At 33.3% G+C, this 13937-nt stretch overlaps 1 protein-coding gene across 3 annotated transcripts; it reads left to right on the forward strand.

Moving 5' to 3' along the window:
• The first annotated feature begins 7138 nt into the window (after positions 1–7138).
• Positions 7139–11111, forward strand: LOC128157872 (uncharacterized). 3 transcript variants are annotated; one of them, XM_052820531.1, is made up of 7 exons: positions 7141–7835; positions 8015–8084; positions 8312–8379; positions 8739–9113; positions 9333–9435; positions 9716–9836; positions 10070–11107. In XM_052820531.1, exons 1-7 carry the CDS (start codon positions 7796–7798, stop codon positions 10583–10585), a joined length of 1293 nt encoding a protein of 430 aa, XP_052676491.1. In that variant the 5' UTR covers positions 7141–7795; the 3' UTR covers positions 10586–11107. The 3 variants fall into 3 exon arrangements, with proteins under 3 accessions (XP_052676492.1, XP_052676491.1, XP_052676490.1); XM_052820532.1 differs by lacking the exon at positions 8312–8379 and having other exon boundaries at positions 7139–7835; positions 10070–11110; XM_052820530.1 differs by lacking the exon at positions 7141–7835 and having other exon boundaries at positions 7865–8084; positions 10070–11111.
• The last annotated feature ends 2826 nt before the right edge of the window (positions 11112–13937 follow it).

Consider the following 13937-nt stretch of genomic DNA (forward strand, 5'->3'; position numbering starts at 1 on the left):
GTAGTCTCGTTATAAGTTTATCGATTAGTTATTTTGAATTTCGATCCCGACATCAAATTGCAATGCAATTGAGTTACTCTTGATCGGGATTGAAGTTCACTAATTTCAAACAACTTTCAAGGTGTGGATCTTAGTTCTTACAAAGTACCAAACACATATGTTAAGAAAAAGAAAGGAAGAAAAGGTAGCAAAGATAAAGGATTATGGAAAGAAATGTAACTTATTTTAGGTTTCATTCATCATTGATAGACTATGATGACATTCCATGTTTAGTTTAAAAAACAGCTGAGAAATCAATATAACAGTTACATGTATTTTTAAACCTGATGCTAAATTTAAGATGTCTTGTAATTTGCCATGACAAAGCTACAGCTGACAAATCATGTTTAATGTTATATAGAACAAATACATATACATAATTATAGGAAAGACACTTTAAGTTTCCATTTAAAAAGTCAGGTTATTAATTATAGCTAGAGTATTAATCAATAAATGATTTTATTTTAGTAATAGAGTACTGTAGTTCTCAAGTTGACAATATTTGATCTTTAATATTGAAAATTTTTCGGACAAGTGAAGTTGAAGTTCGGACAAGTAAATGTTTTGGTCACTTGTCCGAATGGACAAGTAGGAAAAAAAGTTAATGTAGAGCCCTGTATAATAACATCTACAATGTATATTCTACTATATTTCTTTTTTTTTAAAAAGATTATAGTTCATACAGTTTTGAACTGACAAGCCATCAGTAAAATTACTTTCAAGTACGAGTACCCGCATTCGCTTTACTTTTAAAACCGCTTTGAATTGTATTATTTAATTAATTAACTCAAGTAATTATAATAGATAAGTTTTACTTCGTTTCATACGAAAAATACAAGGAAAGTTACATTGCATTATTATGCTATTTTTCTGGAATGCTGGCTACCTTCATACCCACATAAAACACAAAAGAAAGCCTTTTTTTTGTTTCCAAGAACCGGACATTCTGTTACAACAAGAATAGAATTCCTGGGTCCCCCGCCGGTCAAGCAGTATACTAGTATCGAGTTTATCGGCCAAGGCTGGTTTTCGAACTTGACCAAGGTATTAGTGGTATAAACATTTTGTATAAATTTAATGAAAATCCGTCAAAATTTGTAGGCATGAAAGCGCTTACAAGGTCAATTTTTGGATAAAACGGAGTCATTATTGTGGTCAAAGTTCGATAACTCCAACAAAAAGTATCGACCAATGCTGATTTTCGAACTTGACCAAGATAATAGTGGTATAAACATTTGGTAGAAATTTAATGAAAATCGGTCAAAATTTGTAGGCATGAGAGCGCTTACAAGGTCAATTTTTGGATAAAACGGAGTCATTATTGTGGTCAAAGTTCGATAACTCCAACAAAAAGTATCGACCAATGCTGATTTTCGAACTTGACCAAGATAATAGTGGTATAAACATTTGGTAGAAATTTAATGAAAATCCGTCAAAATTTGTAGGCATGAGAGCGCTTACAAAAAAGTGTGACGGACGGACGCACGGACACACGGACGCACGGACCCACGGACGCACAGACCAACGGACACACGGACGAACGGACACACGGACCCACGGACACACGGACGGACGCCCGGCATTTCTATGTCCCCGCACCGCGTTGCGGCGGGGGACAAAAATACCGTGTAAAGGGTTAATATGTAAACCATTATGATAATGCACAACTATTCAAAACTTTCCTAAATATGATCACATCTGTACTAGTACCGGATGGTGTAGCACACCCATTACAGAGGTCAGATCAAGTTCCCTGGGACTACAATTGCTTGTAAACCTATTACACATATACAGGTCTTCGATTCAGCAGATAAATTATCCCCATTCTTTTGTCATATTCTATCGTTTAGACTTTAATTTAAGAATGCAATTAATCGATAGAAATCAAAATCGATAAATAGTTCAGAATGTATAAATAAACATCAAAGACATAAAAAAAGATACCAAAAAATCCATTTTTTATAATTATACATGTAGCTTTTATTGTCGTTTCTTAGTGTTTCTTTTCTATTAAGCATAGACTCTGATGCACGTTCTTATTGCTGCAGGAGACTTGGGTTTTTAAAGGCTAAAAATTACGCAAATCGACCTTACTTAAACCAAAGCGCTCAATAATGCAGTGCACTCTGATGTTGAAATAGATATAAAATAGATATGAACGAGATAAATGTTTATTAAATTTATGCAGGGAAAACCTTGTTTACTGACATATAATGAATTTTGCACGTATTGATTTTTATCAATTGGACCCCCTCCCACTCCTTTTGAAAATTGCTGGATCCGCCTCTGCGATGTATCTATTTTGTAAATGTCCGATAACATATGCAATATCAGCCCGTGCTAAATTTACACTTTATTTATTTAATTTATTTCATTTGTCATTTTGTTTACTTGTCTGTTATTTCTGGGGGGGGGGGGTGTATTTAATTAAAGGCAATAAGTTAAACAAAATATAAATATAGTAAGCACTGAATGCTTATTCCTGGATATCGTCGTGCCAGAAAAATTTTCAAACCTCGCTAAGTCGCTGTATCGCCCTCGGGGCTGATATTTCTGTCCCAGCCCGTCGTCAAGGGGGTGTATTGCCCTCAATTAAATCGCTAATTCCCAAATATCTCTGCTTTGATTAAAACTAGTTTGTGAAATAACGATCAAATAACAAATAAATTATATAAAGTATCACCTTACACTTCTGAATATTTTTATTCATTGCTGAAAATTGAAAAATAATAATTCAAAAATAGCGCCAAAGAGTGATATGTATCTAAGTAAGGGGGGGTAACCTACATTACGGTGTATTTTATAGCATTGAATGATTTATTTTTGACGTCGTCGTGTCAATAAATGCCGTCAGGTGAGCAGACAAATTGAATAACGCGCGTTAGCGCGTTATGATAATTTGTCTGCTCATCTGACGGCAGTTATTGACACGACGACGTCAAAAATAAATCATTTAATGCTTATATTTACATTCCCCTACTGAAGAAACCAATTGTTTACTTAAATAAATCGATATAAAGTGCAGATCACGGAAGGAGTAAATTAGTAACAGCAAGAACAGCTGATTTGTAAAACCGGTTTAAACTGGTTATAACAGAGACATTTGAGATGAGATCGACGAGCCTGAAAATATAATCCATGAAAAGTAACTATTGAAATTTTGGTTTTAACAATAAAGTCAACTGTTTTGTTGAATAATTATAAAACATGGTGTTTTGACAACATTTATGAAATACATTTTTTAACCGATAACATAGAAATCACTGTTTGAGAACTACTTATGTAAATTACTTGTAAATTCATACGCAGTGAATAGGTGTTGCATTTAGAGGCATTTAAACATCACGGAATTTAATGGGAAAACACAGTAGAATGTAAATATAGAACAGTAACACTCTTTGTTTAATATCAAACAACATTTAAATTGTGGAGGATATAGAGAAGGCTGGAACGAAACCAAATAGTAGAAAAACGTCATGACGTCAGGCATATCTAAGGTTTGAAAGTTGCATTCTTCGAAACCGTGCAGGCATTTGTATGGAGGGTAATCGTGTTCAAAAATCCAGTCATGTAAACTTGTAAATCCGAATATGCAGTCGTGTTGGTGTGTGAGTCTGAGTATGAATGTGTGTAATTTAGTTTGTGTAATCTATAAACACTGGGACATAAACACTCTAAAGTTGACTCCGCAGACCTTCAATGTAATTCTTCCTACAGATGCACATTTGCAACTTTAAAATATTGTTTGTTATTTACATGTAATCTGTCACTATAAAAACATTTTCCATCAGTAGTCTCTTCATTGACATCTTCGTATTCTGAAATAGCACAGTTGACATGTTACAAATCGACAAATGTAAAGTTTACAATTTTGTCGAATTTTGACATGACGATATATGGGAAAAGTGTCGCCACAGATAGCTGCAGGAACAGGCCTGCCGTAATCGCCTGAATGGGCAGAGAATTAACAAAAAAATATAATTACATATCAGCATATCTCTGCATAACAACATTTTTTTTTTCAGGAAGTACGATTTTTCAAACGAGAAATTATGAGGTCGATGTCCATTATATCAAGAGAATCCGGAAAAGATGCGAGTGAAGAATTCAATCGGCATCAGATGTCATAGATCTTGGAAATTTTGCATAACATGCTTTGTTTAAATGTATACTCGCATTTCTACAAAATTCGTTTAAGTATACTTAGAGCTCGGCTGAATAAAGAAAATATCACCAAAAGCATCCTTATCAATAAGAAAAACTAATCTGCCAGAAAACAGTAGGTTTAAGATTTTGAGTTAGATGACACATGAGTAGCCCCCCCCCCCCCCCCCCCCCCCGCGCATAAGTTTAACTGTCGTGACAACAAATGCAACTCAAGTCTGTATTTATTTTAATTCGATAGATTTCTTCTAAAAAATGAGTTGATACCTTCCAATGCTGCGTGAATGGTAAAGCAGGGCTTCGTGCCATATTAATTTCTATGTTCTGCGTCAAATAAAATGACTTTGTGTGTGCATTTACTATATTTTCATGTGAAATGTGGTAGAAAAATATCTTGAAATGAGAGTTATGTCCAAGACACGATGTAGTATCGATATCGATGATATCGACGATATTGTATCGATATCGATTCACTGATTTCAATATAATAGAACTTAAATGCATATGTACAAAACTACAACTGTCCAGATTTAACATCCATATTCAACATCGATATCGTCGATATCGACGATATCGTATCGATTTTCTTTGTCTTCAACTGATGATATCGTATCGTATCGACAATATCGTATCGATATCGAGTTGCATATGTACACAACTACAGCTGTCCATATTTAACGTTGATATCGTCGATATTGACAATATTGTATCGATATCGATTTGTTTAGGTACAGAACTCAATCTGTCCATTTTTAACGTCGATATCGACGATACCGTATCAAAAAAATGTTTGCTTTGTTTACAACTTAAGTTGTCCATATTTTAAGTCGATATCGTCGATATCGTATCGAGATCGATTTTCATTTAAACACAACTGCAACTCACCATATTTTAACGTCGATGCCGATGTCAATTGACATATGTACACAACAATACCTGTATCGGTATTAATTTGCTTTTGTGTAGAATGTAATCAAGTACTTTGGAAAACTGTACCATGATTATCTTTAGATTTGACTATCTAGACGATCACAATTATATCATTTTACAATCCCTAAAATCCATCATTAAGACGTTCTTCTCATTGTTATTGATTAATTTTTAATACCGATGATTTAAAAAGATTGCATTTGAGTCAATATTGAGGTTGATATTGTCATTTGAAATAATATTATTATATTTGTTTAAATGCAATTATAAAGATTGCTATTAGGATATCGTCATTCTGTGTACGATATCGCCTATAAATAGTTAGCCTTTAAATTTATTAGTGTCGATATCGATGTCGATATCGTCATTTTATGTACGATACCGTCGATATCGACAATAAAATTGATTTTGCAACTTCATCAGTGTATGTCGATATCGATGTCGATATCGTCAAGTTGTTTACGATATCGTCGATATCGACATCATAATTGGATTAGCATTTTTCAAAATTCGATATCGATGTCGATATCGTCATTTTGTTGTCGATATCGTCGATATCAACAACAAAGTTGGTCTTTGACATGTATAATGAAATGACGTCCATATCAATTATTTACCCAAAAATATGAAAGACCTTAAACTTTGAATTGACCTGAAAATTTGCGTTGTCCTGATTTTTAATACTTTTGAGAACCTCATACAATTAAATAACCATGATTATATTCTTAAACTGAAGTGTAGATAACATTATAACATTCCGTATAGGAAAATAATTATCCGGCTTATTTTTTACCTTTAAAATTGTGCAGTGTTTACCGGATGAGCATCTTACATGTACCTTTGAAATAATCCATGTCAATTTTATTATGCCGTCCCTTGATATCATATAAAAGAGTGTATTAAGTTTTAATTCAATACAATGCAACAAAAAGTAAAAATGGTTTGAAATACATAATCTCCAAGAGAATAATGATCAGTTGAACTTTGTATTAGAATAATGTACAAATCAATGTGTTCTCCATTATTTCACGCTATGCCAATGGTCATACAATTGCCGTAAGAAATGCTAACAATCTATAACGAACTCGATTCTTAATAATGATAGTAAAATGTTAACCTCAGAGCGTGTTGCTGAAAATATATTAAAATTTATCATAAGAATTAGTACAACCAACTCGTTAGTTTCTTTGTGGTGTGTTTTTAAATGAAAAAATCAATGGCGATTCATACGACAATTATATTTTTGCGGCCCGTTTGACGCTTGCGTCAATATGTTCTATTGTAGGAGAATGATGTGTACGCACTTGCGTATCTGCCTAAGGAGATGATGATGTATAAGCGGGTCACACACACACACACACACACACACACACACACACACACACACACACACACACACACACACACACACACATATATATATATATATATATATATATATATATATATATATATAATTTTTTTTTTTTTTTTTTTTTTTACCAATCGGACGTCAACTTCCTGTTAAATAACTTTGGTTATTTTTAGCCCAAATTTTCAACCAAATTTCCCCCAAAGATTTTTTTTTTTGGGGGGGGGGGTATTTTTGAGCACGCAAATGGATCGCAAATTGCTTTTAATGCTAGTACAGGTTGGTGAGGTCGTAATTTTGTGTGTTATTTTATACCTACCAAAAAATGAATGACTTTATAACCCTAATTTATAAATTCGTGGAGGATGTTAATTCGTTGATAAGAGGTACCCCCGAATTCCACGAATATTGAGCCACCACGAAATCTAATGATTCCACAGTTTATCACTGGTAAGCATTGACCCACAAATATCTTGTTACATCTTGATAAAATAGACCTGAAATATTTCTTTATTAGTAATTAGTTACATCGTTTCTAATAAATCCCCCCCCCCCTTTCAAACCTGATTCTCTACACCTGTAAAACACGCGCCTTCAAAAAACTTATGGATAATAACACGATGCAACGTACATATCTTTATTTTAACTCAGTAAAGACCACGAACTGGGATACTATTCCTTAAATACAAGGTTACATTATTAACATTTTGTTATCCAAGTACAAATGATTGATAAAACAAAAGATCAAATGAACAAAGTCACATCAAGTTGGTACTAAAACCAGTGGCATTCAAGGGCTTCCATACAAATGCAAAAGTATCAGCAAAGATACTGGTATGTTGGCGTAAGGGTTATTTTAAGTTTATTGTTGACTTCCATGTTTAAACAACATATTTGCGATACAGATTTTCTTAACTTATTTTCTTTTTGAATGGTCCATAAAAAAATGATTTTGTTCACAACATGATAATACACTGTGATTTTATGTGTGTGTAAAATTAAATAGGCCTTAAAACCTATTTGCAAGAAAACGTGTACAATGTCACTTCTGAACTGTAAAGTTTCCTTCCTCCTTTCTTAGTATCTTCTTTTTATAGAACGTCTCAATTGAAGGCACTGTGCGATTGGCCATGTTTAGGGAAGTTTGTGTGCATCCTCTTCAAACCTAAAATGAACACTACAAGTGGTACATGTATGCTGTAAGCGTGTAAACAGGATATTTAAATATATATCTCGAACGTTAAAAAAGCTGAAAAATTTTGACACGAAGCGATTGTAAAAATATTTTCCGAGCCGTGTTCTAGCAATTTAATGGCATTTTATATAACTGCTGCATTTTTATCCATTATCGGTATGTAATCATTTTATACTTGTTTTTAGTTCTTTTAATTCCCGTATTCATACCTAAAAGTAACTTGTTTTAAATTCATCTCCTCTATCGGAAGAATTTAACTGTCTGTTTGGTTTAAATGCGATGACTAATGATCCAAATGATGGACTTAAAAACCTTAGTGTGTTTTATTCTTCTAGGTGTGGTGTCATTGAGGTATATTGATGGATCCCAATGTAACAATCCCTTTGACAGGCTGTTCAATGATAGGTGAGTATATATAACGATACATGCAATAATATTGAAGTGTAAACTTGGTTGTTTCACATTCACGCAGTAATAAACTGAAATTGCTGAAATAATACTATTATACATGTAATAAAAGTTCTATGTATGGAAAGAAATGTCGGTTAAAACAGTAGTCGATCAGGAATTTTACTTTTCAGTATCATTTTTTTATAAGTGATTCAAATCAACCAAACGTTTTTGAATTACAGAGATGTTATAAAGCTATTGGAAGAGGTAATCGGTCATTCATCTTGGTTAGACGAAATGTTCTCTGCAGGTAACACATGAAATGCTTCATTAGAACGTAATACAGTAGGGAGTAAGGAATCATTCTTTACGTATTATGAGGTGATAATTTTGGTCGGGGTGTGGTCATATCCAAGAAACTTCGAAGGACTTTGATAGATTTAATCACACCCCGACTGAAATTATATCCTCATTTAATATTTAAAGAGTGGTTTCTTATCACTTATATTCAAATATAATGTTCAGCACTTGTACTATTTGTAGTGTTATCACCTCCAAGGACACTGAAAATGAAAATATCAGAGAAGTATCAGGATCATAAGAATGTTTTATAGGTGCAACTGCTTTAATAAAATATTGTATGTAATTAATGTTTTATTTTCTAATTAGATAGTTTTACAACAGCAGAAGCTGACTGCAAAGGAAATACCAGTTGTAGAGTAGAACTTATATTCCAAAATAGAAATAAGATGGAATTGTGCATTTTGTTGGAAAAGAGAGAATGTTTTTCACTGAACTGTACATGTGCGGAATATCAAAATAGAGGACCCAATCTAAATCGCGGTGACAGTGAGTTAAAATGCAACCATAAGAAAAAAGAAGTAATGTCGAACGCGTGTGACAAAGAGGGGGAACAATTTAACACCACTGATGAGACAGCTAAAGATGACAATAAAACAAATCATGTAATGGTGATAGAATCAAATAAACAAAATAACATCCGCAATAACACAAGAGGAAATGGATCAAACCTAAGAAATAAAGGTTCATTTGTTTTGTTGTGTTCATATTTTTTTTACTCAATACATGTATATTATAAACTGACAAAAAGGTGATCGAGCTTTTAACATTGATTTCATCAATTTCCAAACAAACTCTATTTTAAATTAAAATTAACTACTATAAATTAAAAATATGGGTTCAGTAATTTTTGTTAAAACTATTAGTATTTGATGTGAAATGAATAGACTCTTTTTATTTTAGATAAAAACAAATTTAAACTATTACCAATGGCAATAGCATTCATATTGGGAACAATTGTTGGTTCGGCGGTGTCCATTATTGCAATCAACTTATGCAATTCAAGGTACGTTAGGTCTTGTATGTGAAACTAAGACTATAAAATGCTAAAAAGGCATTTACACAACATTAGCGTAGATTTCCATAACAAGAGAAACTACATATACATGTTTCCTCTCAAATATACCGGGGTATCGATATCATTTTGAATCATTTTGTAAGGTTGTTAACGTGCATGTATGCTATCCAACATTTACTTCCCTTATTTGCAAAATCGATTATGTTGATTACACAAGTGTATGTTTTTATTTTTGGGTTTAAAGATGAGATTAAAATTGTATTTTTAGAACGATAAGGCAAATTCAAAACCATCAGCAAACAGATTTATGTGAGGAAACGGCATTACATAGCAAATTCTCGTGTGAAACCTCAGAGTACTCTGAAATTCCAGAATACAATAGGAACAAGGTACCAGTATAGTTTTACATTCACATGATGTAGTGAATTAGAAGTACCAGTCTTTTAGCTAATTTTTTTAAATATGCTATTGTATTATAAATATGCTTATGGCTAGTGTCGACAGTGAGTCTCTATTACTAGTTTATAAAGATTATCCTAACGGTTTAAAGTACTACATGTTATTATTGTAAAAAATGTTTCAACTATAAGCTTTATATAAAAAAAACGTGTATTTTCTATAGCTTGGTGCAGGTTTTCGCGAATATTTGGAACCTTTGCCAAAGAATAACACTGTGTCGAGAGAAACAATTCCTCTTGAAAACCTTTACGAGAAGGATGAAAGCAGCCAATACCAAGAAGTATCATTAGACAGAGGAAACGCCAACCATAATATTTATCACCATCTCCAACCAAACAATGCAACCAATCAACAAGTGCCAATAAGAAAAGAAGAAAGTAGTGTCAACCCGCTTTACCACACTTTGGCTTTAGTTGATAGAGAAAATAAAGTTGATATCAATTCTGATGAAAATTCCTATGATGCTGCGCCGAGTTTGTTGAATGATAAATCTTCTCGCAATTCTGATGCGAAAACAGGACACATTCAGAAAGATGAAATATCAAGTGGAAGTCCTTACTTGATGTGTGAAAATAAAGAACAAATAACAGAGAAAGTAGAGACTGATGAAGGATCAGATGAACTTAAAGTAAATTCTAACATCGATAATACTTACTTTGTACTGCAGAAAAAGGAATAGTTATGATAGTTGTTTATAAACGTTTCAACAACTGAACAAGTAGACTTTGTATATTCCTTTGACTGAAGAACAATTTATTGATTTACAAAACTCCGTGTATCATGAAAATATTTTGCAGAGGATTTGATTTTTTTGGTTGAGTTTTACTTCGCCTGATCATACGACTCGCATGAACCTTCTGATTTTTAAGTTGTCTATTGTACACATATTTTTTTCGTTGGTATAAACTTTATATGTATCCTTTTTCATCTCTCTTCCCCAAAATTACTTCGTCTATTTGAACCAAGGTATATATATATTATAATGTAAAGCATTGTAAGTAAATAATAATGTAATTAATGAAGGTGATAGAGGCCAAAATACTACACTTTTTAATTATTCTACATAATTCAAAATCTTTTCAAAAAAGGAGCAATATCCTAATAAAAAGAATATTCTTCTATGTTCTGACTTAATTCAAACTTTCAGCATATTTATCACAGTGTAGTAACACCATGTTATATGGGTCTGAAACCCCCACTCCTGAAAAATTCCATTTCATTAGTTTTTTACGGTAAAATTACCGAAAATTGGCCTCACCCCCCCCCCCCCCTGCAAACAAATATATCCCTCGGACCCCCCCCCCCCCCTTTCAATTTTTTTTTTCTGAATCCGTGCACCCGTAGTTTTATTTATAAATGTATAAAAGCGTGTTACGTTATGTGATGATATTTTTCAGGGTATTCAAATAGCCTTAATAGATATGCAGTGTTGAATATTAGGAGAGTAAATGTAGGTGAGGAACAGGTTTACGTACGAAAGCCGAGAAGGATCATTCGAGATTCGAGATTCGAAATACGAGATTCGAAATACGAGATTCGAGATTCGAAATTCGAGATTCAATATCTAAATTAACCAATCAAATCATGGATCTGAAACCTGTATCCTAGCAACATCAAACTGTTCTAAATAAAGATCATTCGTACATGCTCTTTCCTACAAATAAATGTCTTAATAGCTCTTATATAGTGGTTATAAAATGATTAAATTAACCTTGATGAATTAACCCCACACATTATAAACAATTAAATTAGAAATAACACTGTTGGCTTTGCGAATCTAAGTGGTTTTGTTTGCCCTGTATGTATCCCCCCCCCCCCGAACAATTTTAACCCGAAGTGTATTCGCCCCAACTGTGTAAAAATCGGCTCGCGAAGAAAGATCTGTTTAATCTAAATGTTTTAGCTATGAAACCAAACTCAATGAAATAATCGACATGTCAAAATATAGGTTATGATAAAGTTTTAAACCATAGAAGTTATAATGATTTACAACCTCAAAGACAAAAATCCAGATAAGAATAGTGTATTGTAGGGTATGGCAATGCCATTGTCGATATGAGAGAGAGAGAGAGAGAGAGAGAGAGAGAGAGAGAGAGAGAGAGAGAGAGAGGGAGAGACAGACAGACAGACAGACAGACAGACATAGAGAGAGTTTTGTAGTGTCAAATTCAGTATGATTTAGAATTTGAAATTGATTTGATTTGTTACAAGCATATATAGACAATAATTAAGCCTCTAAAACGAGAAAAGAGAGGAGGTAGCTAGGGTAGGGCAGACCAACTAGCAAGCTTTAATTTTAACGGTGTTAGCGCACCTGTGATTTACATCGAGACTCTCTCTCTCTCTCTCTCTCTCTCTCTCTCTCTCTCTCTCTCTCTCTCTCTCTCTCTCTCTCTCATCACCTAGCATTTCCTTTTCCGTGAGGGGGTTTGGGGTATTTGTGATGTCTTACATTAGCTAGCGAAAATGATAAAAAAAAACATGAAATTTTCTTTAAATTGTGTGCGGATGTTGTACGCCAATAATCTGTTTTCAGTATATACAATTCAAGAGGAGGGGGGGGGGGGGGGGGGCTATATAGTCCTAATTAATTTGTCAGTTATTCTGTCCCCACTTTGTTTTCTCTTCGTTTTCCAGGTTTTTTTTTATTTGGCTCGGCAAATTAATATAAAACTTTCTGTGTAGCTCCATAACGATGTCTTTAGAAAAATCTTGAACCACACACATTCTAGCAAATAAAACGGCAATTGTTTCATATTTTTAAGGGGAGGGAGGTGGTGCCGGTAAAGGACACGTATTGCTTGTGGCAGTTGTGCTATACTCTCATTTGTTATAATAGGTAATACTACATATTGATATAAAATGAAAGTTTCTAATTACACTGTACATAGCTTCTATCACGCATTTTGACCCGTGCGATAGTTTAAAACAAAATGAAATTTAATTTTCTGGATCCCCGCCTGATACGTCCGCCTTCTTGTATATTAGAATTACATGTACGTTGACCATATGTACACATTAACTTAATCGGCTATGTTATTGGACGATAACATTTTTATCAATGTTTTTGCAGGATATGTAACAAATAACAGCCTATTTGTGGGTTTTTGCACTGATTATTTGAGATAATTTGCCACCATCTTTTATGCATTCCACACACCACTCACAGTTTCTTTATTTGGTGTTCTGTGTGTATGGCGACAAATTGGTAAATTTGCACCACTCACCCCTTGTAGCTTCATCCTGATTACATTTTATCTGGCTAAGTGTAATGTAGTAGTGTATTAAATACACACATCTTTGTTTGCAGTGCTTATTTACATCTTTAGATATTTACTTACAAAAAAAGTAAACATTTGTATGACTTATATGTAATTATTGTTAATTTTGGTGCGGTGTAGGGGGGTAGGAAACTACAGAGAAACTTAACTTGGCTGTGAAACATATGCTTTTATTCTTTCTTGTTGATATATCAATGAATGAATTATAACAAAATATATGTACAACAATTAATTTTGAAATATTCATGCACAATCAAATAAAAGGTTTTACTGTTCTCTGCACAAGAAATCCGCAATGTGAACAAATTGGCACCCTATCATCCCTACCTTTAATTGTAGAGAGTAGGTATCCTTCTATATTGAAAACAATTCCAAAAGTAAGGCTCATAATAAGTTGTTTACTGAGGAAAAGGAAAAAAAATTGTATTCATTAATAATTCCGTATGATGTGATAATATCTCAGACAATGATTTGTTTATAATCATAGTACTAGTGTATCACTGTATGCATACATAAAAACGATAAGTAATGCTTATATTTATTGGTGAAACAGGACAGATTATTTATATTTAGATTATTTAAATACATGTACTAATCTTCATGCGGGGATCTAGAAAGGAGGGGGTCAGGGGATCTGGACCCCCTCCTCGGGAAAATTGGAGCTTATTAAATTTACATAGTAAAATATTTTAAAATTGGCCTAGGACCCCCTACAGAAAAAATTAGCAACGCTTATGAAGTTCTCTACCA

This window comes from Crassostrea angulata, chromosome 8, assembly GCF_025612915.1.
Source record: "Crassostrea angulata isolate pt1a10 chromosome 8, ASM2561291v2, whole genome shotgun sequence".
Lineage (NCBI taxonomy): Eukaryota > Metazoa > Mollusca > Bivalvia > Ostreida > Ostreidae > Magallana > Magallana angulata.

What these genes read in the sequence shown, in the direction of transcription:
- LOC128157872 (XM_052820530.1), top strand. Translation starts at nt 7,966, where the DNA reads ATGATCCAAATGATGGACTTAAAAACCTTAGTGTGTTTTATTCTTCTA. An exon ending in ATCAACTTATGCAATTCAAG is followed by an intron (nt 9,436 to 9,715) that starts GTACGTTAGGTC and finishes TTGTATTTTTAG; the next exon opens with AACGATAAGGCAAATTCAAA. An exon ending in CAGAATACAATAGGAACAAG is followed by an intron (nt 9,837 to 10,069) that starts GTACCAGTATAG and finishes TATTTTCTATAG; the next exon opens with CTTGGTGCAGGTTTTCGCGA.